At 42.7% G+C, this 27,751-nt stretch overlaps 1 protein-coding gene and 2 long non-coding RNA genes across 10 annotated transcripts in view; all 3 read right to left on the bottom strand.

Annotated features, from left to right (window-relative positions):
- Positions 1-360: 360 nt before the first annotated feature.
- LOC126995803 (uncharacterized) lies at positions 361-1,474 on the bottom strand. The gene is made up of 2 exons (XR_007750708.1): positions 1,273-1,474; positions 361-1,127 (listed from the first exon to the last, which is right to left on the bottom strand). It is a non-coding gene; the product is annotated as an uncharacterized LOC126995803 (long non-coding RNA).
- Positions 1,475-18,080: 16,606 nt separating this feature from the next.
- On the bottom strand, positions 18,081-20,832 carry LOC126995801 (uncharacterized). The gene is made up of 3 exons (XR_007750705.1): positions 20,135-20,832; positions 18,996-19,057; positions 18,081-18,161 (listed from the first exon to the last, which is right to left on the bottom strand). It is a non-coding gene; the product is annotated as an uncharacterized LOC126995801 (long non-coding RNA).
- Positions 20,833-22,134: 1,302 nt separating this feature from the next.
- LOC126995798 (solute carrier family 49 member 4 homolog) overlaps positions 22,135-27,751 on the bottom strand; it is a 40,985-nt gene continuing 35,368 nt past the window's right edge. For all 8 annotated transcript variants that reach the window (XM_050855642.1, XM_050855640.1, XM_050855643.1 and 5 more), the window contains one exon: positions 22,135-27,374. In XM_050855642.1, the coding sequence (XP_050711599.1) occupies positions 27,211-27,374 (164 nt within the window). In that variant the 3' untranslated portion in view covers positions 22,135-27,210. The remainder of the gene's footprint in view (positions 27,375-27,751) is intronic.

Here is a 27,751-nt window from a genome sequence, read left to right as displayed (position 1 = left end):
ACAGTGACCTACCCAGTCTGACCTCACACTCCCTCCTCACCATCTCCTCCCTTCCCTTCCTCTTCCTTCTCTCCCTATTCCTCCCCCTCTTCTCCTTTCTCCCTGACCCCTACCCCTTCCTCTTCCTTCTCTCTCTATTCTTCCTCCTCTCCCTCTCTATCTCCCTGTTCCTCTGCCTCTTTCTCCTCCTCTTCCTCAGGGGGAGGAGCTCTGCCCTCCTTGATCCCTGATATTTTAATCTAACCAAACAATACCTGACCTGACCTTTCTAATTGGAGGCTTTGCCCCCTGCCCCCAAGCCACCCAAGAATGTACTTTTATAACATTAATATGCTAAAGGCTGAGGGTTTGTAAGTGACATTTGAGGCACTTAAACCATTCATAGCAACACCAAATTTTGCCTATGGGCATGGATTTGGCCGAAGTTTATTCTTTTTTTTTTTTTTTTTTGGCACTTAAACCCATCGTAGCAACACCAAATTTTGCCCTACTGCTGCGGATTTGGCCAAAGTTTATTTATTTATTTATTTATTTATTTTTTTAGGCACTTAAACCCATTGTAGCAACACCAAATTTTGCCCTATTGCTGCGGATTTGGCCGAAGTTTATTCTTTTTATTTATTTATTTATTTTTTTTAGGCACTTAAAACCCATCGTAGCAACACCAAATTTTGACCTATTGCTGCGGATTTGGCCGAAGTTTATTCAGTTTAAGTTTGTTAAGCGATATAGCCGCTATTTAACGTGAAAACGGTGATTTATTCTCCAATTTCGGGCAAGAGGGACGTTTCTGCTGAGGGGGAATATTGTACCGGGCTTCGCTACAAACCCAATCATGACGCACGGAGCAGAATCCCTGCAGTTCTGTGCAATTTGCACGGGTGCTGCTAGTTAGACTATTTCTGGCCCTGAGTGGACACTGCGCCACACCCTGAGCCAGGGCAGTGATGTGTCCGGCCCTCCTCCACCACAGCCACACCCTGAGCCAGGGCTGTGATGTGTCCGGCCCTCCTCCACCACAGCCACACCCTGAGCCAGGGCTGTGATGTGTCCGGCCCTCCTCCACCACAGCCACACCCTGAGCCAGGGCTGTGATGTGTCCGGCCCTCCTCCACCACAGCCACACCCTGAGCCAGGGGTATGATGTGTCCGGCCCTCCTTCACCACAGCCACACCCTGAGCCAGGGCTGTGATGTGTCCGGCCCTCCTCCACCACAGCCACACCCTGAGCCAGGGCTGTGATGTGTCGGCCCTCCTCCACCACAGCCACACCTGAGCCAGGGCTGTGATGTGTCCGGCCCTCCTCCACCACAGCCACACCCTGAGCCAGGGCTGTGATGTGTCCGGCCCTCCTCCACCACAGCCACACCCTGAGCCAGGGCTGTGATGTGTCCGGCCCTCCTCCACCACAGCCACACCCTGAGCCAGGGCTGTGATGTGTCCGGCCCTCCTCCACCACAGCCACACCCTGAGCCAGGGCTGTGATGTCCGGCCCTCCTCCACCACAGCCACCTGAGCCAGGGCTATGATGTGTCCGGCCCTCCTCCACCACAGCCACACCCTGAGCCAGGGGTATGATGTGTCCGGCCCTCCTCCACCACAGCCACACCCTGAGCCAGGGCTGTGATGTGTCCAGCCCTCCTCCACCACACCCACACCCTGAGCCAGGGCAGTGATGTGTCCGGCCCTCCTCCACCACAGCCACCCCTGAGCCAGGGCTGTGATGTGTCCGCCCTCCTCCACCACAGCCACACCCTGAGCCAGGGGTATGTGTCCGGCCTTCCTCCACCCCAGCCACACCCTGAGCCAGGGGTATGATGTGTCCGGCCTTCCTCCACCACAGCCACACCCTGAGCCAGGGGTATGATGTGTCCGGCCCTCCTTCACCACAGCCACACCCTGAGCCAGGGGTATGATGTGTCCGGCCCTCCTCCACCACAGCCACACCCTGAGCCAGGGGTATGATGTGTCCGGCCCTCCTTCACCACAGCCACACCCTGAGCCAGGGGTATGATGTGTCCAGCCCTCCTCCACCACAGCCACACCCTGAGCCAGGGGTATGATGTGTCCAGCCCTCCTCCACCACAGCCACACCCTGAGCCAGGGGTATGATGTGTCCAGCCCTCCTCCACCACAGCCACACCCTGAGCCAGGGCCGTGGTGCACAGTGTGTGTGGTGCTGTGTCCAGCCCTTCTGCACAACGGCAACAGTTTCCCGCCCTCAACCTGTATAATAGGACGTGTGGTGCTGTGTCCGGCCCTCCTGCACAACGGCAACAGTTTCCCGCCCTCAACCTGTATAATAGGACGTGTGGTGCTGTGTCCAGCCCTTCTGCACAACGGCAACAGTTTCCCGCCCTCAACCTGTATAATAGGACATGTGTGGTGCTGTGTCCAGCCCTTCTGCACAACGGCAACAGTTTCCCGCCCTCAACCTGTATAATAGGACGTGTGGTGCTGTGTCCGGCCCTCCTGCACAATGGCTGAGGAAATAGGAAGAATTTGGTCCTTCACTGAGCTCAGCGTGCCCCCTGGTGGCCCTGCTGGAGCTACTGACAAAATTATGCAAGCGGCTCACGTCCAAATAATTTTTCTTACTAATGTTTTGCTTGTAAGTTTTTAGAAATCACATATTTTTCTCATAGCTACAGTATAGACACTTGACCTACTAGCAGTATTTAAGAAACAAAGAAATGCAAGAAATAGGAAAGTAAAATATATATTTTTTCCCACATAAACAATCATCATATGCTATATGTTGTTCTTTTAAAGTTCTACAAAGTGAATGTAATATCATAAGATGCTAAAGATGTATGGATTTTGATTTAAATTAGAAATATGAAATAAGTAAAATACTTGCTGCCGGCAGCGAACGACATGTTTAGCAGCAGTGTAAACAACCTCCCGCGCTGTGATTGGAGGGACAGAAACAAATTGTCTATTTGATGACATAATTGTTCTCTTCACTTCATCTCACCACGGCCTGACGCTTCACCACGCTCCGAGTTGGCAGTTCTCAGCGGCCACCGCACGCCAGGAGGCTGCTTACAGGCAACTAGCAAAATTATTTGACCCCAACCTAACCTAACCTAACATAACCCCCAACCCACGATGGGATTTTATTTATTTATTTTTTTATGTTTATGGCTGTGGTGCCGGCAGTCTTTCTTCATGGGGACGGATGGTTGGCACAGGCAAGTGTTTATAGCGACCCCATCTTGCTTGGTTCGTGCTGCCCCCTCAAAGCTCATCTTTGATCCTCTTTTTAGAGAGAGCATCTTGAGTCTGAGTTGATGGGTGGTCTTCAGGACACCATGCGGGTAGTCTCAGGCCACTCGGCGATGACTGAAAAATCCCAGCTTGTGGCAGCAGGCGGGCTGTGAGCCCCTGTCCTCCTGGACGTGGTGCCGGCCCGCTAATCACTCAGCCTCTGCCTCCACAGTGGGTTGCACTTGACATGTATATTTTAGAGAAGCTGCCTCACAAGCAAGTGATATACGACGGCAAAGCCTCACGGCAGTGTGTTGTGTGAACACAGAGCACTTCACATGGCACCAGAGTGTCCTGCGCTGTGAGGCGCCTCAACTTACGGAATAATACCAAAGAGTTTCCCGTCCTCCTTCGTTTCCTGGTTTCTATGATATGCTCAATTTTTATTACAACATATTTTCCTAACATAGCGCTATCATCCAAGTGTTTATGAGCTCTGTTTTTGCCACAGCTGGTCACGGGTAACCTTAAATAACCCATTTCTTTGAACTTTTCTCGTCTGAATTTGCATTACAATGGATCGTTAGTGCAGGAACCATCCTAATAGGTTTTGTTACATCTGAGGACATGTTGTTCTTCCAGACCGTCAAACAAAAATCACAGATTTTGTGAAGAAAGCAAAGGTATCATGCTTACTTTGGAGTCAAACTAGGAGACCAGGATGAGCCATTCACTCCTCATATCTGCTGCAAAACATGTGTGGAAAACTTACGGAATCAGAGGAATAAGAAAAGGAAGAGCATGCCACTGGTGTCCCAATGGTGTGGAGGGAAGGGAAAGATCACGGCACCATCTGCTACTTCTGCATGACAAATCTAAAAGGCATCAATCGCAAGAACAAGCACCAGGTTCAATACCCTGATGTTCCTTCTGCCATAAAACCAGTCCCCCATGGCCCCGATCTTCCTGTTCCTGCGCCTGATGTCACCATGGAATCTAGTTATGATCCCGAATCTAGTGACACGACCGATACAGCCGAGTTTGGTGCAAACAAGCCTGGCCGTCCCGTAAGTCAGTCATTGCAAACTTCCTTGGCAACCACAGAAGTCCTCTGTATCAGAAGGCGGTTGATGAGTTAATAACCATGATCAGTCATGTTACGAATTTTCTCAATTTCAGTCTGGAGAACTACACAACGCTGGTCGTTCGCTGAGTGGTTGATTTCAGGCTTCTTGTACCTCCTTGCACTCTTTCAGCACCCTTGGGAATACTTTGTCTGGGCCCGGCGATTTGTTTTTCTTCAACCTACTAATCTCATCCTGGACTACTTGCCTAGTGATGATCACATCCCTCAAAATGTCGTTCTCTTCGCCCTCATATACCTGAACTCTCTCCGGAATGGTTGTTTGATTTTCCTGCGTGAAAACTGAGAGGAAATAGTTATTCATCATTTGGCTCATATCTTCTCCAATCTCAACGAGCTCACCTGTGTTTGTTTTCAACAGTCCAATTCGGTCCGTACCTTTCCTCAGCTTGGGCAAAAAGTTGGTTGAACTTATTTCCATCACAATAGGACTCAAATGCATCTATGCAGCTCTGTGTAGCTACACTTCCAAGAGCACCCATCAGTTTTTGTTGTGACCCCTGCAGCTTTTCCGGCAAGGGTTTAGTGACACTTAGAACTGAGGTGAGCACTTCCAAACTCATGGGAAAACCCGGATCACTTATAGCTTTAGATTAGGCTTGGCTGCTGATTCTTCACCTAACGTGTTTTGCAGTAATTATTCTTAATCATTATTTAATTATTTAGGCTACCTGCCTGATTAACTGAACTATCCGGGCATCAGCCGAGTCAGTGATGACTTTCCTACACCAGATAGAGTACGTACGTGAAGCGTTTTCTGGCGTTTTGTGACCAAGATGGAAATATGTAAAGAATGGAAAGACACAAATCCCAAGCCTGCGTGAATTCAAGAAATGACACACGCTATAGAAAAAAGTATTACATAAACAGAAAATGAAGTCTATCAATCATAATTTTCAGAAATTTGGAATCTGTGGTCAGAAAATATTATACGGATAACATGAATAGGCTACGGCCACGTGAGCCTACGTCGCCAATGAATGTTTCTCAAAATAGATCACCTGCTCTTATTCAACTCAGCAGCTCCAGCATTCAGGTGCTGAACATACAATAGTTACTCTGCCACTCTACACTGTCCACTGTCAAGCACAAAACAGTCATTAAAGGTGGTAATATAGCGGCAAAGGTCGACCTTACAGGTCCCATACGTATCTCGCGTCGCCTGCCACTCTCCCCGTCATAATACAGAATCATATTACATACTCACCACTGTCACCAGACAAGTTCACTTGGTGCCTCTACAGTATAATTATATAGTCCTCCAATCACTTTGACTGCACCTTACACCTAAAATCAAGTAGATATGAGAGGCAAGAAGGAGAGAAGGCACACTTACAACTTTCGTGCTCTCTCTCTGCCAGAGCCATCCCAATCTCGTATTCCTCTTCTTCCTGTCTCCCCGTTCCCGCTACAAACGCCTCCGCCGCTTTCAGGTGACAGCTTGACATCGCACTCTACACACAATTTCATGAACCCATCACCTTTCTTTTTTATCACTCAGAGCACACCTTGTATCTACCATTAACTCAAAACAAACCCAAAGGGGAAATAACTCGGTCACTCGGTGCCACTGAGCTCTCAACTCCACACACACACACACACACACACATGCACATTCGTAATTGTAATACTAATATACATATTCCTATTATTTTCCTGTAACATTTATTTATTCATTATTATTTTTCTTTGCAAAAGGAGGGGGGGCATGGCCCCATGCCCCCCTCCCTTGGTATGCCACTGTAGGGAAGCTCTTTACCTCTTCCCTCCCTCTCCTCCAATTCCAGAGATAAGTGATAATTGGAATACATCTAACACTATATTAATCCAGAAAAAGCCCAAACCCACTGCAGCTGACCTAAGGCCCATAGCCTTAACAAACACTTCATACAAAATTTTTACGGGAATCCTCAGACAAAAGCTGGAAAAACATGAAAGACACAGACAATATCAGTGAACTGCAATCAGGTTTCACAGAAGACAGAAGAATCACAGACATTTTATACATACTAAAATGTTGCATTAATCAGAGCTACAAAATGAAAAAAGAACTGATTGTGACCTCACTTGATTTTAAAAAGGCTTTTGATTCAGTAGACAGAAAAAGACTTATTACAGCGCTGATGAATTACAAAGTCCACCCCAAAATTATCAATCTTGTAGCAAACATATATACAGATGACCTCACTAACATATTTCTAAACGGAACTAAACAGACAACAGTAAATATAACAAATGGTATAAGGCAAGGATGCAATGCCTCAACGTTCCTGTTCACAATCTTAACCTGTGAAATAATTACAGAACCAGAAATGATGGACATAGGTTTTAAAAATGAACGCTTTAAAATACCTATTCTGTATTATGCAGATGACAGCTTACTACTATCACAATAGAAGAAGCAGCTGAAAGTATAAAAAATATACAGCAAATAAAAGAAAGATATGGATTAATAATAAATAAAGAAAAAAGCAACATACAGTAAAACCCCGATTATCCAAAATGGAAGGGGGGAAGCCTCTTTCGGATAAGCCGATTTTTCGGATAATCCGGATTTATGGCCGCCATTTTGATCGCCGCCAGTTTGATCGTCGGCATTGTGTTCTGCTGTATGGTAAGGACGACTTTCTTCCTTTTCCCGGTTTCTTTCGGCATGGTGATGTAGAAAGAAGTGAGGTCGAAGCACAGGTAGAACGCGATGCGACTGCCCAGTGTGAAGTGTGTGACGCGACTGCCGCCGACTGACGATGTAAACAATGAAACCAAACAAACACACGCTACGCTAAACAAAGTAGTACGCTTAAAACACGTGATGTAAATGTTTTATTGTATGTTTGTCTGTGTGTCTCCTTGTCTGGACCAGTGTATGTTGATACTTGTGAGCGTTGCAGATCTGAATTGTGAATGTTGCAGAGTGCGATTGTATATGGTTGTGCAAGATTGCAAGTGTGACCTTGATGCATCATGCAGGTGGAGACAGTATGATGACTCATATTATCGCGCAACTCGTATGTTGGAAGGGGAATGTGGCATGGAGTGGAGAGGGGAGTCGTGTTTGTGTCGTTGTCTTGAGAGTACGGTGTGAGAGTAGTCGTGCAGTAGTTTGTTCGTTCGCCGCACCTACGTCCTTGCTGGGGCGAAGGTGCGGACGTGGTGTTGTTGAGAGTTTGTTTAATGTTTTTTGTCTAATACATTGATCTATTCGTTACAAGCTATTTCGGCAATACGTATTAGAAAGCATTTTCATTTTAACTGTTCTTATCAATTTTAAATGTGTTAATATAGTACATATGTAGTTACTTTTATTTATTTTTGATGTTTTATAACGTTTTAGTATAGAAAAAAAAATTTAACTGCATTATCCAGATCAATTTCGGATAATCCGGTTTTTCGGATAATCCGCTTTCGGATAATCGGGGTTTTACTGTACTTATATATAACAAAAAAGAACAAGAAAATAGTATTGAAAATATTCTAGTAACTCAAAGTATAACATACCTAGGAGTCAAAATAAGCAATAACAAAAACTGCTTCAATGACTTCAAAAAACAAAGACTAGCAAAAGCTAGTGAGCTAGCTAACATTACATACAGTGTAATAGCAAGATGTTGTAACAGATTACTAATTGGCAAAACTTACTGGAAGGGAATGGCACTGTCAGCAGTACTCTTTTCAGCTTACTGGAAGGGAATGGCACTGTCAGCAGTACTCTTTTCAGCTGAAATTATGGAATTCACTGAAGAAGAGATCACTAAATTACAGAGAATAGAAAACTCCATTTACAGGGCAATATTACAAGTTCCAACTTATGCCGCCAAAAGTGGCCTAAGAGGAGATATTGGTGCCTCATCTTGCTATGCCAGAGACATGAAAATTAAATTACTATTTGCTAAACATCTACTGAAAGAAGACAGAAATAACCTAGCCAGAAACATATTCCTTAAAGAAACAGAAAACACTAACACAAAGTGGACTAAAACTTTAAAGAAATATATGAATGAACTAAATATAAATATGACACAACTTGATAGTTTAACAAAGAATAATATAATAGAAAAAGTAAGGCGATGGGACTTAAAGAAATGGAAAAACGAAATACAGACAAAGTCAACATTAAAAATATATGAATTGTACAAAAAGGACCTAAAAGAAGAACCCTGGGCAGACAACACACTGGGTACAAAATTAATACTAAGAGGAAGAACTAACACCTTACCTCTAAACTGGAGGAACAGGTTTCAGAGGAGGAGTGAGGAGTGTCCGTGCTGTGGAGCAGAAGTGGAAACATTAGAACATTTTCTGCTGGACTGTGAAGAAAATACAGAAATAAGACAAAACCAAAACTTTATACAGAACTCAGAAAACCAAAGCAGAGAACACTTAATAGCAGACATACTAGTGTTTCGACCATTAACTCTGGAAGAAATTGAAAATAGAAAAAAACTATATTACAACGATATGGAACAAAAGAAAAAAGAAAACTGAACAAAACTAAAAGACAACAACGCCAATCAACAAAAATCAAGAATCAAGAATAAGAAAAAAGTGGGAGCCGTTACAATGGCAATCCCACGCCCACTACTGGACTGGACCCTCTCCTTCCCCTCCAGCTCTTTACCTCTTCCCTCCCTCTCCTCCTGTTTCAGTTGTTACCCTCTCCTTCCCCTCCAGCTCTTTACCTCTTCCCTCCCTCTCCTCCTGTTCCAGTTGTTACCCTCTCCTTCCCCTCCAGCTCTTTACCTCTTCCCTCCCTCTCCTCCTGTTCCAGTTGTTACCCTCTCCTTCCCCTCCAGCTCTTTACCTCTTCCCTCCCTCTCCTCCTGTTCCAGTTGTTACCCTCCTTCCCCTCCAGCTCTTTACCTCTTCCCTCCCTCTCCTCCTGTTCCAGTTGTTACCCTCTCCTTCCCCTCCAGCTCTTTACCTCTTCCCTCCCTCTCCTCCTGTTCCAGTTGTTACCTTCTTCCCTCCTCTCGCTCCCCCCGTTTCAGTCGTCAGCGTCCCAGCAGAGCAGAGTGCCGGGACAAACACCGAGCAATTGCAGATATTTCATAAGTTACACATGCAAAATCCTGGGGAGGCAAGTCCCAAACCCATCACAACTAACTAAAGGAGGGATTAGAGGCCAAACACCTCCCCGATGTGGGGTCTTTTCCGTTTGGCGTACAGCGCTAAAAGTAATTTTAATATAGATTTTTCTATGTATTTTTGTCCGTAGAATCAGAATATCACATTATTTTTTTGGAGAAATTAACAGTTTTTGAGTTATTTGCCTTTAAAGTTATTTTCTTCCTATCTATTACTGAAGGAATTCAAACTTTAAAAAGTCGTAATATTCAGTATTATATACAATTTATGGATCTTTTCCGTTTGCAAACCTTCAGCAGTCATGGAAACGCTTTGAAAATCCAATTCAAGGACTTTTTTTTTACTCTTGAAAATATGGGATAATGTTTACGAAAGCGCGTCGCCTCTGGTGCTGGCCGCGGCGAGGCTGCAGCGGGTGTTGCGAGAAATACCTCCTCGCTGAAATAAGTCACATATACATGAGGGGGGGGTCCAGGGAGGGGCGTAGCCCCCCCTGGTTATTAGGGGGGGTCGAGGGGGGCGCAGCCCCCCCGTTAGTAGGTCGTAAAGTTCGGTTGGAGTAGTTTAAATATGCTCCCCGACCCTAAGCCCTCTGCGAGCTATTTTGAGGCTGCGGCGGCTGCAGCGTAAAGGAAAATAACTTAAAAACTGTTCGTTTCTCCATAAAACGGTTGTCATATTCGGATTCTACGGACAAAAATACATAAGAAAATCTATATTAAAATTAATTTTAGCGCTGTACGCCAAACGGAAAAGATCCCCGATGTGGCCGAACCTGCTTTTACACTTGTAACTGCAGCACGGAGACCTGCAAGAGAGAGTTGGAGCTGTTTGTGACGAGCCTCCTGTCCCACACTCACCTACTCCACGGGGGGCAGAGAGTGACTCCCTCCCTGGCCACTTGCCAGCTGAGTCACGCCAGAGTGCGGCCGTGGGGACACCGTAACCACAAGACAGCGGCGGGGACGCGGGGGGGCGACGGAACTATCAATATTTACCTTCTGTGAGTCACTAATTTATCACTTTCTTGTTCACTTATTACTTGGTTGCCATTGCTGTTATCTATTATTTATTCACAACTTATTTGTAACTTTTAAGTATTAAGATTTAGCGCTTGTGGGAGGCAGCTAGGTCATGCGACGGGCCTACCAATATTTACCTTCTCTGTGTTACTTAAGTTACTTTCTTGTTCACTTAATACTTGTTTGTCATTGCTGTTATCTATTATCTATTCCTAGCTTATTTATAACTTTTATATATATATATATATATATATATATATATATATATATATATATATATATATATATATATATATATATATATATATATATATATATATATATATATATATATATATATATATATATATATATATATATATATATATATATATATATATATATATATATATATATATATATATGGATGAAGTAGGTAGGAAGACCCCTACCGAACGGGCGCAAGCCACTCCCGATGAGATATATATGGGAAGTGAGGAGGGTGCTGAAGCCCTTCAAGGACCCTTCCCATGTCCTCACTAATCGTTTCCCTGCTGTCTCAGCAGCACCAGAGGGCAGTTCAGCATGCTTTCTATAAAACAGATCCTCTCTCTATCCACACCACACTACATTCATACAACACACACACCTTTTCCCAAAATTCAAAATTCAAAATGGCGCACAATATAAATACCTCGGAGTCCCCGCCCTGGGGGGGGGGCACAAATTCCCCCAGGGAGGACTCCATTTCTGGCTGCCGACTTGAGAGGTGTCTTGGTAACTCCTCGAACCTCTTCCTTATCAATTTCTGCAACATTCGCGGTCTTCGTTCTAATTTTCATTCTGTGGAACACCATCTCTCCTCCTCTAAACCTCACCTTCTCTTCCTCACCGAAACACAGGTTTGTGAGGCTACTGACAGCAATCTCAACTCTGTTCCCTCCTGCTATCTCTATCCTAAATTTCAATCCAAAGCTGGATGTTGTGCGCAACGACATCACTTGCTCTCGTGCCCACGACCTTGACTCTTCCGAATTTTACATCATCTGGCTAAGACTTCATTGTCATTCTATTACTAAATACATCTGTGCTGTTTATCTCTCACCTAACTCTACTAACTATGTAAAATTCTTTGTCTACTTGAACTCTAAAATGGAGCACATCTTGACCCACTCTCCCTTCGCTGAAATCTCCATCTTGGGAGATTTCAATGTTCACCACCAGCTTTGGCTTTTATCCTCTCTCACTGACCATCCTGGTGGACAAGCCTACAACTTTGCTATCCTCAACGACCTAGAGCAGTTGGTTCAGCACCCTACACATATTCCCGACCGTCTTGGAGACCGGCCCAACATTGAAGACCTCTTCCTTACCTCAAACCCTTCTGCTTATTCTGTCAAACTGTTCTCTTCGTTGGGCTCCTCCGATCATAACCTTATTTCTGTATCCTGTCCTATCGCTCCTGTACACTCTCTGGACCCACCAAAACGGCGATGCTTCTGGCATTTTGCTTCAGCTCGGTGGGACGACCTGAGGATGTACTTTTCCGATTTCCCGTTGAATGATTACTGCTTCCAGAAGCGAGGCCCCTCTGTGTGTGCCCAGCGCATCATAGAGGTGATTGTCTCTGGAATGGAGGCATACATTCCACATACTTTCTCTACTTCTCATGCTAAAAAACCTTGGTTTAATCACGCTTGTCCTCGTGTTGTCAGAGATAGAGAGGCAGCTCACAAAAGGTACCAGAGCCTTCAAACTCCCGCTAACCATGATCTTTACATTTCTGCCCGGAATCGTGCCAGATCTATTCTCCAACTTACCAAAAACTCCTTCTTTAATAGAAAATGCCAAAACCTTGCTTTTTCTAATTCTTCCCAGGACTTCTGACATCTAGCCAAAAACATCTCCAACTTCACTTCTTCAATTTTCCCTCCTCTCCTTAGTCCTGTCTCATCTATCTCTAAGGCTGAACTCTTCTTTCAAACTTTCTCTAAAAACTCCACTCTAGACGATTCTGGGCATATTCCTCCAACTCATCCCCCCTCTTAAGAATGATGTTTTCTATGCCCTTTCTGGCCTCAATCCTCAGAAGACTTATGGACCTGATGGAGTGCCTCCTATTGTCCTTAAGGGGAGGCGCCGCTTAGTATTAATGGAGGGTACATTCATTTTATTTTGATTATTCTAAGGTATTTTTTTTTTAAGACTTAGGTAAATGCAATAAGATCTGCATGTATCAGCATAATAGCTTTCGTGCTTCTGTACGAAAAAAAATTACAAACGAAATTTATTGCTTGTAACAAAAGCAGAGCTAAAAACGTTAATGAGAGCCAGCACGTTCACTCAATATGTACGATAATGGGTAGTTTTACTCATGGCACCAAGAGTTAAAAATTGTCTGTTCAAATTTTTAATATGTCTCACTGTTCATGTGCAAGAAAATTACAAAAATCACCATTTGATGTGTCCCATAATTCTACCACTTTTTTTTCACCTTCAATAAATCATATCAGCAATGTTTTTTGGTTTATAAAAAAAAACTGTTGGACAATTTTTTACCATCCACTCGTCTTTCAGCAGATGTTTGAGTTTTTTTATTATCTCCACAACTAATGGAGTTATTATTCTCCAAAGTACAAAAAATGCACTTTTGAGATATTGGCTTTTTTGTGTGTAGTAAATGCATTTAACGTACAAAGTTATGATTTTTGGAGGATCTTACAGTGGTAAAATACAACTTACATACCTATGCAGTTATATTGATGAATGACAATGAATAATAAAAAAAATAATAATCATATTTGGCACCAGTTTGCGTGTGGATGTGTGTGTGTGTGTGTGTGTGCACACACTAGAAATCTCCTGGGGCCGTATACACAAATATTCTAAGAATAATACTAAGCCTTGCACTTAACAACTTTTAGCTAAGCATAGGCCCTTAAGTATTACTTAGAATTCCCCTTAGCGGACTCTAAGCTAAGTATTTTTTGAGCAAAATACCGGTATGAAGTGCATCGCATAGCAAAACGATCACTTGCAAAAGCATTATATATAGCTACCACAGGACATATTATGCAAAGATGAAATAGCTATAATGCATTCAACATGTTATCTATCTGTACACAAAAGCTTGTTTGGAAACAATAGACACAACAGTGGAGTTAATGATCGACATAAACGAGCCTTCTTCTTCTTCCTCTTGTGGTCTTTATTGCCCATGATCGTTATATAGGTGCATCTTTTCATGTTTCCGGTGTACCTCCACTATTCTTTTATGTGTTTTGGTAAAATATGTATATTACTGCCTCGACGTCGTCTCCTCAGCCGCCGGCGACAACAAAGGCGTAGCGCGAAGCGTATCACACGGAATTACCAAATAATAAAAGTAAACAAGTCAAAAACAAACTAAATCTAACCAGACCTGACCAAACCTAACTATACCTAGCCTATGACCAACCTAACCTGACCCCTCTACCGCCAAAATGCAATGTGCTAAGATGCGTTAATCCACACTCCTCAATAGTTTGAAGTTTCTTCAATATTCAAGCTGTTTGTCACTGTACTGTATTCAGAGACCAACATACAACACATAATGCATTAGCCTCACGTGAGATGGCTACCATAATTTCAGACTCGTGTGTTCAGTGACTTTCTTGTTTATTTATTTTGATATATATCAACTTTCAGTCAGGCTACTCTGGTACATCTTTACCTCAGTGGGTCAAGGCACACAATCACTAGTACTATTATAAAATGTTCTAATGTTTCCCGAGCTTCTACACCTATCTGCTGTACTATAGATAGGTATAGGTACTTCTCCATTCACAGAGGCAACTTTTCTCAATTATCTTTGATAGGTCTCCCATTCACATTGTTTCACTCTGCTCCAGTGTTATCATATGCTTTCCCTCTATGTATATTTCCTTTCTCCAAAGGGGATTGTCTTGAATTTCCAGTGTTATATTAATTTGGCCCACCGGTGTTCACTCATTTCCTCTCTTTGAAACTCAGCTTCCCCTTTGTTAACCTTTCTCAGAAGCTTCACCCCATTTCCCCTGAGCATGTGAACACTATCATGCCAACTGGTCTTGAATGACTTCTAATCTCCCGACATCTTAAGTGTTAGTTTTGCTGACCCATACAAGATAGCTGTGGGGTTACTACTTTCCCCATCCAAAAGCAACTTCCATATTCATACTGGCTAATTTCCCTTCTCTACCACTGATGTTAACACCCGTCATTTTCCTTACCTTGGCTTCATTCAGTTTTCTTTGTACTTTCTCCTATGGCCTCCTTGCTGATCTCAAATGCTAAATAACCATGTGTTTCTATTACCTCTAAGATATTGTTTCCCAGCACCTGCTGTCCTACTGCTGGTGTGAATTTCCATTATTATGTTTAAAGATAAGTTTCCATTCCATACCAAAGTCATTTAGGATAAGGCAAAATCCTTCCACTAATACTACATCATCTGCATAACCCAGGCAAAGCAATACAGCTTCTGATGTGTGGGGCTTTATTACTTTTGCCTATATCCACATATACACATGGAGGAGGGGGAATGATTATGAGCAGAAAGGATTGATTGATTATGTGGCAGTAGATGGAAGACTGAGAAAGGATATCTGTGACGCGAAGGTAGTAAGCGGGATGTTCGATGGCTCTGACCATCTTGCAAAAGTGGGTGTTTGAAAAGAAAGGTGAAGTAAAAAAGGAAATACTGAAGATAGAAAAGTTACAGGAAAAAAGGAATAAAAGATGAGTATAACGTGAAATGGCAGATGCCTTAAGTGAAAAATGGGAAAGTGTGAAAGATAGTACAGATACTGAAAAAGTTTTTAGAACATTTAAAGAAGTAGTGTTAACTACAACAAAAGAGTGGTAGGGATGAAAATGGTGAGAGATGGAAAAAGAAAAGGAAATTCATGGTGGACAGAAGAGATAAGGAGGATAGTAAAAGAGAAAAGGGAACTTTTTTAAGAAAACTTCAGAAAGAAATGTGGTTGAGCAAGTAAAAAGGGAAAGGAAAAAGAAATATAGAGAATGCAAAATGAAATTAAAACAAGCAATAAAAGAAAGTAAGAAGAGAGTTGGTGAAGACTTTGGAAAAGACTAAGTGAAAAATATAAAGGGAACAGGAAATCATATTGGAAAGAAGTAAAAAACGAAAGAAAAGCATCACCCCAATAATATCTCCCCAAGGAAAATTAATGAAGTTATTGGTGAGAATGGAAAGATGTTGAAAGACGGGGAAGCTGTGAAAGAGACATAGAGAGAATATTTCAAAAACTTAATGAATTTTGATGATGGACGTCCAGCAGCTGTTACAGCAACAGTTTTGAGCGGTAGAGGAGGAGTATATAAAGAAAGAAGTATAACATATGAAGAAGTAAATCAGGCATTAAAAAGATTAAAAAATGGAAAAGCAGCAGGAACTGATGGAATCAATCAGATATTTTCCTTCAGGATGGTAGTAGAAAAAATAATAGCAAAAGGAAAGAAACTATACGCTGCCTTCATGGACTTTGAAAAAGCTTATGACAGATTCGATTGGATTGCATTGTGGGATGTTTTAAAGATTTATGGTGTGGGAGGAAAACTGTTTAGTGCAATAAAGTCTTTCTATGAGGATGCATCTGCATGTGTCAAAATTGGTGGAGAAACAAGTGAACATTTTGAGATAAAGGTGGGATTAAGGCAGGGGTGCGTCATGTCACCATGGTTGTTCAATATTTATATGGATGGTGTCATGAGAGAAATAAAGGGCAAAGTTGGAGTAAAAAGGTACGCTGAGGGAAGGCAGTGGGTGCTGAATTCAATCCTGTTTACTGATGACACAGTGCTCATTGCAGAAAATTAAAGTGACTTACAAAACTTGGTCAGTGATTTTCATAGCGTCTGTAAAAGGAGAAAGCTGAAAGTAAATGTCAACAAAAGTAAAGTGATGGTTTGTGAGGGGAGTAGAAGTGAAGTTGTAGATTTTGTATGCCCATATAGAGTGGGAACTGAATGTGAAAAAGAATGCAAAATAATTCTGAATGGTGAAGAAATGGAGGAGGTCAATGAGTTTAAGTACCTTGGATCAGTTATCAGTTGAAAATACAATAATAGTACCAACCCTCACATATGCAAGTGAAACATGGGCCTTGAATGAAAGTCAGAGGTCTAGAGTGCAGGCAGTGGAAATGAGTTATTTGAGGAGTGCTTGTGGTGTGAGTAGAATGGATGGAATAAGTAATGAAAGTGTGTATGAGCGTTTTGGAATGTGTCACGGGGGTGAAGGGAATAAGTGACTTTAAAGTGGTTTGGCCACATGGAGCGAATGGAGGAGAGTAAGATGATCAGAAGGGTGTTATGTGAGATTGAGGGAGGGAATGTTAGAGGACGACCTCCAGTGAAATGGAGATAGGGTGCAGGAGTACGTTAGGGAGAAGGATGAGAGATCCTTGAGAAACTTTGAGCAGGCAAGGAGGGAGTGTCCGGATAGAGAAAGATGGAAACTTCTGCCGTGGCCATCCCCTGGTGGGAGCTCCTAAGAGCAGGCATTGATGGGATGATGATGATGAATGAATTGAGAGGAATCACAGCAGAAATGTTGAAGTGTGGAGATGAAGTTACTATATGAATGGTCAAGATATGTGAAGTGGCCTGGGAAGGGGGGGGGGGGAGGTCCCAGCAGACTTGACAAAAGCCATCATGGTCCCAGTTTACAAGGGGAAGGGCAGGAGAGGGGAGGTGGGAGTTGTAGGGGTATAAGTCTGCTGAGTGTAGGCTACCTGGAAAGGTATATGGAAAAGTCCTAATTGAGACTGCGCAAAGACTTACAGAAGAGAAAATCAGTGAAGAACAAGGAGACTTCAGGAAGGGAAGAGGATGTGTGGATCAGATATTTTCCTTCAGGATGGTGTTTTATTAGAAAAAATATTAGCAAAAGGAAAAAATACTATGCTGCCTTCATGGATCTAGTTATTCTAAAGAAAGTTTATGACAGAGTCGATTGGCTGGCATTGTGGGACATCTTAAAGATATATGGTGTGGGAGGAAAACTGCTTTATGCAATAAAGTCTTTCTATGAGGATGCATCTGCATGTGTCAAAATTACTGGAGAAACAAGTGAACATTTTGAGATGAAAGTGCTAAGGGGTGTGTCATGTCATCGTGGTTGTTCAATATTTATATGGATGGTGTTATGAGAAATGAAGGGCAAAGTTGGGGAAATTGAAGTAAAAATGTATGCTGATGACACGGTGCTCAATGCAGAAAATGAAAGTGGCTTACAAAATTTGGTCAGTGTTTTTGATAGTGTATGTAAAAGGAGAAAGTTGAAAGTAAATGTCAACAAAAGTAAAGTGATGGTTTGTGAGCGGAGTAGAAGGGAGGTCGTAGAGTTTGTATGCCCATATAGAGTGGGCATTGAATGTGAAAAAGAATGCCAAATAATTTTGAATGGTGAAGAAATGGAGGAGGGTAATGAGTTTCAGTACCTTGGATCAGTTATGTGTAAGCATGGTGGTACAGAAGGAGAGAAAAGAGAAAAGGCATTGCAAGGATTGATTGATTGGAGGAGAAGCTGCGGATCCATCTCTGGCATGCCATCTCATTGTTGGGGGCTGAATTTCTCCATGGCATGGACTGGACCTCTGGACAGCTGGAGAAAGCTGCCATGGCACAAACCCGACTGATGGAGACAACTGATTTCTTCTTCCACATCATGTTTGGCCCTGAAATATGAGTACAAGTTCAAATAAACAACATATATATATATAAATATATATATATATATATATATATATATATAAATATATATATATAAATATATATATATATATATTAATTGGGATGTTTTTCTTGATTAGTGTACTATACTAAAAGAGGTTAACCTGGTAGCTGCAGGGATCATGTTTCTTAAAGGTTCCTCCGAGCGAGAAAAATGAGAAAAATCATCACTCACGCAAACCATTTCATAATATATATCAACACATTTGTGATCAGTTTATGCATCATCTATTTTTGGGGGTTTATATCATGGCAAAAATGTGGCCCATCGCTGGTACAGGGTAAAGCCACGAATTTGGCCTGTTGCTGCTACCAGGTTAAGTTGGACTATGAATGGGCAGATGTTGTTTTAAGAGCATCTGAAATAAACTTATGGGACTGATATATGATAATTAAATCTGTGATATTTATTAAGATGTGTCCAGTGATTTAATTGGCAAAGAATTGCAAAACACAAGCTAAGAAAATAAAAGTACTGAACTGATTGACGTATCGACACAGGAAATGGCCGTCGGAGAAATAAGAATGGATTAGTAATTAATATACCCGAAGCAAGAACTAAAAGACATTGCATCGACATAAGTATGTGATAAAATAACAGGCATTATCTACATGAGTTATTTACTGCACAGTGCACACTATATGGGCTGGCAACATTGTCTTATTTTCTAGCAATTGAAGTTGCTTATATTGTGCATTATATTCTTGCATGGGAATGATTGCTTGATGCTGGATGACAAAAACTAAATGATTAAACAATAATGTTATGTGGCGAATACCAGCTTGAGGTCACTCTAGGTCTAGGAGGACTTGCTCGTTGTTGTCAATGTCATCACGATCACTGCAAATAGATACATTACAATTAGAAATGCTTTGGTACCTGCCCTATATCTATATCTATACTTGTCCAGAAGTCAAAACTCTTGACTCATGGACCAATTTGCAATTTTTTTTGTTCAAAAAGATTTTAGCATTGTTGATTGACTTTAATAGCTATTTGGGAGTAAGACTAAGAATAATCATAAAATTCACTTTTAAATCTTCATAAGAAAGGAAGCTGCAAATAACAAAAGCCATAATATACTGTGAACTAATTAATTTCAAATGTGAAAAAAAAGACATGACCAAAACAAATTAAACAATACTACAATGCTAGCTAGCATGGGTATTAGTATCATTTGCAACACCCAGGGATTGCTGGGAGGTATTTTACAGGAAGGATAGCTACCGTTCGTTACGTAGGATCAATGAGGTTAGGTGACGTTTATAATTTTTTGTTAAGTTAAAATAAGGCAACATTCTGAATGATAGTTAGTTTGGTAAAAATTTACGTCCAAAATCAAAATGTTTGTTTAAAAAATAGTCAGTAACACAAATCGGAAATTTATCTGAGTTAGGAGAGGTGAACTTATATTAAGTTAAGTATGTCAGAGCAAGGTTTCTAAACAAGGTGATTTAGGATTAAAGGAAAAAGTCATAAGTGATGCAAGCTTGAGTACTAGAGCAAGTTCGGTTTAAGAGCTACCGGTACGTCAAATTGATTTGGTTTGGTTACTAAAAATAAGCAAAGGAAGGTAATTTTGTTAGGACACTTCTGACATTTAAATTAGGTTAAAATATCAACTTTTCTAAATAATTGTTGATTTGGTTAAAACTGGCTATCTTAAATAACAGATTAAGTTGAAATAACTGTATGTCAATGATAAATTTACCCAGGTTAGGTGGGGGTTATCGTTGCTGGGAGGTTAGTCAAGTAAAAATGCAAGAACAGACACTAGGGACCCACATCGGTCTTGTTGAGGGTGTGGTAAGTTTGGGAAACGTTTGTTGAAGTCAGTAACAAGATTAACAGGTGTGTTAGGTTTAAAGAGTTGAATATTGTAAAGGATAAGTCTGGCGAGGTAAAATATTGGCTCACCTGTGTTCGTTCCTTGGGCAGGAGTCTGTGGCTGCCGGTGTTGATCACAGGTAAGATACACGTGCACCAGTGATGACTGGACCTTCACAGACTACCTAAGGTGAGTGATAACAGACACTGGATGCCCTCCAGGCGATGGCTGGGGGCTGTATAACGCCAGCCACACACTGCGGCCCGCGGGGCTTCCAGCAAGGTTACTCCCAGGGCTCCTTGTGTGACAGCCTGCGGATGGTGGCAGGCGGTCACCAGCCATCGCCTGGAGGGTCTCCAGTGTCTGTTATCACTCAATCTCTGTCAGTCTGTGAAGGTTGCACCTGCATTTTACCTGTCAGCGAACACCACTTCAGTCGTGATGGCCATGTAGGTGTTTCCAAGGTCCGCCTCGCCGAACCACTCATCTCAGCACGGTCAGCACAGTCCACAGATATTTCAGGATGAGTTTCAAATCATTACACGCCTCCAATTCGTCTAGACGAGGCAGATATATTAGGAGGTGATGCCTTTCATCCCGCTGTAATCCACCATGTTGCAATACTTATGCATTTTTAACGGTGCTAAGGGAGCCCCTTCCCCGCCTTAAATTTTCCGCCCGCTAAGTGCTCCAGCTTCACCGCTAAGCGGCCCAGCGCCATTTTAAGTAGAAAACTTAACGATTCTTTGCCGTTAAGTGCACTTAGCGATGCTAAGAACTTTTGTGTATACCGCCCCTGGGCTGCAGTGTTCTGTGGCTACCTCCTGTTACTTCTTCTTCATCACTTTCTTTTATTTTGGGCTTCTTTTCTTTCCCTAGGCGTCCAAACCTGCCAAAGTGCAAGTACTACAAATGTACCTCCGAGGAGTGCTCGAGACGCACTAAGTAACTGATTGACTGATTCACTCAACCACCAGTGCTGCCAGATGCAATGACTCACATTTCCCCAAATCCGAGTGCCAAAATTCCCCATTTTGGACAAAATTTCCCCATTTCAAAAAGTTTGGTTTTAATTGAGTTTTATTTGAGTTATAGCTAAAAAAAATACCAATTTCTTTCTACTTGTAGTATGGACAATAGGATACTGGCATAGTTAACTGAAGATCCAATTATATTTATGCTGAACACACTTTTAATATGAAAACTTAAATACAATAATGAAAAACATAGGTAGTACACTTCTCTCAAAACTTATTATAACTTTAAACTTAAATGTAGCATTGCTTAGTTAACCTTAATCCTGTATCATATACATGATTCACTCTGAATCATACATATCAGAGCTTTCAGAGGTCATGCGTTGGAGAAGGGTGATACTTACAGGGAAACTAAAACAAAAATCCTCTTTCAAGTATCGCCTAGTATGGAGCAATCCAACCAATGTTTTTAGTTAACTGAAAGATCCAATATCCAATAGATATATTTATGCTCTTCGTAAGTGAATAATTTGTCACAAGGAATATTTCTTCCAAATAACACTGATTTACGACACATTTCGTTAGTACTCTCTCTTCTAATCCATAGCACAATATATATCCTAACTCTATCGCAAATATCAGACTATCAGAAAGAAATAAACATACCACTGTAAGGAGTTGAAGTTGGTGTGGTGTGTCGTGACTCGTGTGGCCCGTGGCGTGGGTCACGGGTGGCAGTGAGTGACACAGTCACAGTAAGGGAGCTGTCTCGCGGGCGGCGGACGCGAACTGGACGCGTCCACTCACTTCCACTCCGTTATCACTTGTCTGTTTCCTACTAGTGGCTACCTCTTCATCTTAAAATTATTATATTTCCATAGATACATCCGTTAAAGTTATTATGTATCATATTATTTATATTGATGTGTTGAAGAATTACCAAACTAAGAGAAAATGCTGCTCCACAATGAAAAATCCCCATTTTTTCTAGTAAATCCGAAGTCGCATATGAAAATTCCCCAAAAATGGGCATGAATTCCCCATTTCCCCATCAACATCATGATTTCCCCAAAACTAGGGAAAATTCCCCAAATCTGGCAGCACTGTCAACCACACTCTCCAAGGCTTGCTGGCTGCCACTAGAATTTTGCCAGATGAATGATGACACGCTTTTCATAAAAAGAGTATTCTACAGAAAACGGAGGTTTCCGCAGGGAGGGGGCCACGAAATTAGTAATACAAATCAAATTATTTGAAAGGAAAAGAACTATCATACAGCTGCCAAACATTCACAGGGAACGTGTAACATGTTCAGCTGTTTTTTGGAGTAACTTTTAAAATTTGGCTGAAATAGTGAAAAATACCCATTTTTTGGCGGCGCCTTCCCTTAAAAACTGTGCTTCCGTGCTGACACCCTGCCTGGTCAAACTCTTTCATCTCTGCCTGTCAACATCTACCTTTCCTTCCTGCTGGAAGTATGCCTTCATACAGCCTAGCTGTGCCTAAGAAGGGTGACCGTTCCGATCCCACAAACTACCATCCTATAGCTTTGCTTTCTTGTCTATCTAAACTTTTGAATCAATCCTTAACCGGAAGATTCAAAAGCACCTTTCCACTTCTGACCTTCTATCTGATCGCCAGTATGGGTTCCGCAAGGGGCGTTCTACTGGCAATCTCCTTGCCTTCCTAACTGACTCTTGGTCATCCTCTCTTAGCCGTTTCGGTGAAACCTTTGCTATTGCGCTGGACATATCAAAAGACTTTGATAGGGTCTGGCACAAATCTTTGCTTTTCAAACTACCCTCCTATGGTTTCTCTCCTTCTCTCTGTACCTTTATCTCAAGTTTCCTCTCTGACCGTTCTATTTTTGCTGTGGTAGACGGTCACTGTTCTTCCCCTAAACCTATTATCAGTGGTGTCCCGCAGGGCTCTGTCCTATCTCCCACACTCTTTCTGTTGTTCATTAATGATTTTCTTTCCAAAATGAACTGTCCTATCCATCCTGACGCCGATGACTCCACTCTGCATTACTCAACTTTTTTTATTAGAAGACCCACTCAACAAGAACTAAACGATTCCAGACTGGAGGCTGCAGAACGCTTAGCCTCAGACCTAACTATTATTTCTGATTGGGGCAAGAAGAACCTGGTGTCCTTCAACGCCTCAAAAACACAGTTTCTCCACCTATCCACTCGACACAATCTTCCAGACAGAGGTGGCGCGGTACTGAAAAATCAGTAGTGCGGTTGCGGTAGTGTGGTACTTTTTCCGGAGTAGTGCGGTTGCGGTAGTGTGGTACTTTTTCCAGAGTAGTGCGGTTGCGGTAGTGTGGTACTTTTTCCGGAGTAGTGCGGTTGCGGTAGTGCGGTCCCATTTTTTTCTTTCCCAGTGACGTACGCAGCGTGCGGTACTGCGGTAGCGGTAGTCAAAATAAAAAATACTCCAGTGCCTATCCTGGCATCCAAACAAAGGAAACATGCTTAAAATAGTACAGTGAAAAATCGGCCGGCACCACGGACGGGTCCGGGGTTGAAATGGGCGGCACCGCGCGGGTTAAAGAAGACTCGCAGTGTAGTAGTTTAGTCCGTCTATTTAATATTTAATTTTGAACAGTAACTGAAAAGTCAGAATGATTGAATCACTGTTTCTGATGACTGATACCGATTGACTGATTGAATCCGATTCACTGTAAAAAACACATTTCTGTGAGCAGCGCGCCGCGCAGCAAATGTCGTCTTCGATAGTTTTCAAATTACCGCAAAAAAGTACCGCAGGTTTTTAGTGCGGTCCGCGGTAGTGCGGTATTTTCAGAAATTTTGTGGTAGTGCGGTACTTTTTTTGTAATGCGGTACTACCGCACTAAGTACCACACTTGCGCACCTCTGTTTCCAGATATCTATCCCCTATTCTTCGACAACACTCAGCTATATATCACCTTCTTCAGTAGGGAAAGGGAAAGGTTCCAGCTGACAAGCGTCAAACTCATCCTTTGACTTGAAGGGAACGTGAATCACTGCAGCTTCCAACGTCAGGAATGACTCCAGCAAGGGACAGTAGTGGTGCATGGCATGCATATCAAACAAAGGTGTTAGTTGGTGTTCCTCTTCTCCTATTTTTGAAGCCCCTGACAGGCCAGAGACTGACTCCCTCCTGAACTCTCACTGGCGCAGGGCAAGAGGAGCGCGGCCGGACAAAGTGTGAATGCTTGCGAATTGTCAAATGTGAGACTGGAGATGCGGGATATTGCATGAGTGAGAAAATAATTGAAATCAATTCTGAGCACGACACTGGCGTAGTAGTTGACAGTCAGCTAGATTTTTCAGGACACCGCACGGAGATGATAAATAAAGCCAGTAGAACAGTGGGACGTCCAACCCAATGAGGAAAAATAAGGACGTTTAAACAAAAGTAGAGGAAGAAGAGGACTGGGTAGGAGGACATTTGTATCTTGGTGAGGAAATATTTAAGTCTCTCAATGTTGCACTAGTCAGACCCCCTTTGGAGTAGGCCAGTCACGTCAGGGCTCCTTAGCTAATTAAAGATGTAGAGGCAAGAGAAAACCTACAAAGAAGGGCAAGTCAGAAAACACCAACACTGAGGAACTTGAGTTATGAGAAACAGCCAAAGAAACTGAGACTGCCAACGCTGGCGTACAGGAGAGTGAGAGGCGACAGGCGCAGACAATGATGGATACCGTATTTTCCGCCATATAAGACACACCGGCGTATAAGACGCACCTGTAATTGGGCGAGGTATATTTAAAAAAAATAATTACACATTTTCCCTGAACTTAATGTGTGTGCAGTATTTCATTTTTCCACCTCACTTACAATCATGACTATGATGCCATATGTTGCTCTGTGCCTTTCTCTGTGTTCAAAGTGTTCCACTGTTGGTTGAAGAGTTACAGTGCTCTTACCCCGAGCAGCTGTGACTTTGAAATGGTAAACAAAAGGGTTGGTTGGTAGATTCACTCACTGTGCAGTGTGCAAGCGGTAACTTTCACCAAGCTACTGAGCTAACTAATCACACGGGGATGCTACGTTTGATGGGCAATCTTGGTCTTGATCTCGACTTTCAGGGACCGCATACCTACTTTCAAGTAGAAATTGATGTTGGTTAATTTCTGCCAATCATATTATGTTTTAATAGTTATTTTTACAATGAGAAACAAAAATGCGTTTACAATAAACACTTTAGTCATCCTCGGATATCTGTTCTTTCGAACATGTATCACAGAAAATGTCAGCTGACCGGGTCGCTGCACAGCAGAAATATCTCCTGACTAATCCGCTCAAGTCCGCCCCACAGTCGCCGGGCAGTCACGTCAGGCAGCAAGCACCCTGCTCCACCAGTGTTGTTCCCGTGTACTAGCCGCTTTAACCATCACCGCCAAGGTACCCGGCACACTGGTGACTTGCGCGGTGTTGTGTTTTGTGTTTTGTGTTCACGCCGCGCCTCGGCTCCCATGTGTGGCACATCTTCTTGTGACCTGTATGACTATTCCTTCACATGTCCTCCTCCTCTCTTCTGCTTATTCACACTTTAATTTTATCTTGCATCACACTATTTTTTATTTAAATCAATCAAAATTTGTACCTTCGGCGTATACCGCGATGGGGTAACTTATTGCCATTTTCTGAGTGAAAAAAGTGCACGTTACATGCTGCAAAACACAATATAATTCATTCTGGGAACATCTGGGAACTACTGTGTCAAACGGAGGTGTTGGGTGTTGTTTTTGTACCAGTACCAATAACCCCTAGGCCTTCCAAAACCTAACCATCGTGATATAAGACGCTGGGTGATTTTACGAATCTTCTTTTTTGAATAAAAGTGCGTCTTATATGGCGGGAAATATGGTATGTTTTTTACAGTATTTACTCACACACACAAATGTTCAACGTTACTGTCTCTCGGTGTTCTGTCAGTGGGAACGTAATTTTAAGGAAATACAATTGTTTATTGCTTGAAAATTTTTACTTGATAGTTATATTGGCAAAAATTGGTTTGTTTATTAATACAAAAACACATGAGAAAAATGTTAAAATTCCTGAAAATTCCCAAAATTCCTGAGAACTTTCCCTGGAAAGTTTCCATTTTTTCAGAAACTTTCCCACCTTTTGCATCCTTAGTTTTCCTCACAGAAATATAAATACTTGGAATGAATCAAATGGAGAAGTGTGGGAGGAAGTACACAGACAGCCTCAAGGAAAAACTGGACAAACAGAGACAGGACCACACCATGCACTGTGGCTCAGGCCCTGGGGACTACACACACACACACACACACACACACACACATTACCTCTAATTCTCAGAGCATATAGACTTAATAATCAAAACACAGCAAATAGAGAGATAAATAAATAAATATAAATATGGAATAAAGGACAGCTAAGATGGATTGCTAAGACTGAAGAGTTCAAGGAGGAGAGGGGTGGAGAGAAGGAGAGTGGTGGGCAGGAGGTTACTGTTGCAGACTGGAGGGTGCGGTGAACAGGGAGGGCTGGAGCTGTGCTGCCGAGGTGACCCTTCAAGGATGATATCTGGAGGGAGCAGGGTGCCACAGCTCCACACAGACAGGTCAAGGAGGGGAAGAATAAGGAGATAAATAAGTAAATAGACGAACAAAATCAAAATACAGAAATAAGAAAAATTATAAGCAAGGAATCAATTTTTGTAGATAAGGTCAATTGCACAACAAACAAACAATCAATTATGGGTCCTGCGCCACAGACAAACACACAGACACCAACACACACACACACACACACACACACACACAAACAGACCCTTCAGCAGCACACCACAACCAAGAACAACAACACACAAGAGGAGGGCATCAGGACACCTCTCCTCCCAAAACTGATTTCTCTTTTTGGCCGCTCTACTCTATTTAGGGACAGTAAGTAGCGGGCTTTTTTTTTATCATAGTTTTCTTTTTTTTTACGCCCTTGCAGTGTCTCCTCTGCTGTAAAAAAAAAAAATAAATAAATAAATAAAAAAAACTAAAAAAAAACGACAGACAAGGACTCACTGACGAGACAACCAACACCACAACCATACATCACGGCACCACCATAAATAAAATTCGCCTGCGCCGATGACGGGCTATCACAGAGACCCCTCAAGAAAGCCCACACATAGGGCAGCGCCACAACAAACAAGGTCGTGGTGCCCCGGGTTCAGGTCGCATTGCTGGGGGAAGACAGTTCGTTGAAGGGCTGGTAGGCAGAGGCAGGGTCACTGCGGTCGATGTTTGAGCGAGAGTAATTCTCCTTGACGAACACGAAAGGGATGAGACACAAACCCTGGGTGGCCAGCAGCACGTACGTCACCCACTGGTAGCCTGGTGGGGGGGGGGTAAGATGAGCACAGATAATGAGTGGAGGGGACAAACAGGTCACCCACTGGTAGCCTAGTGGGGGGGGTAAGATGAGCACAGATAATGAGTGGAGGGGACAATCAGGTCACCCACTGGAAGCCTAGTGGGGAGGTAAGATGAGCACAGATAATGAGTGGAGGGGACAAACAGGTCACCCACTGGTAGCCTGGTGGGGGGGGGGTAAGATGAGCACAGATAATGAGTGGAGGGGACAAACAGGTCACCCACTGGTAGCCTGGTGGGGGGGGTAAGATGAGCACAGATAATGAGTGGAGGGGACAAGCAGGTCACCCACTGGTAGCCTGGTGGGGGGGGTAAGATGAGCACAGATAATGAGTGGA

This window comes from Eriocheir sinensis, chromosome 9, assembly GCF_024679095.1.
Source record: "Eriocheir sinensis breed Jianghai 21 chromosome 9, ASM2467909v1, whole genome shotgun sequence".
NCBI classification, from domain to species: domain Eukaryota; kingdom Metazoa; phylum Arthropoda; class Malacostraca; order Decapoda; family Varunidae; genus Eriocheir; species Eriocheir sinensis.
Note: the sequence above shows the minus strand (reverse complement) of the source record. Positions and strands in the feature narration are given on the sequence as shown.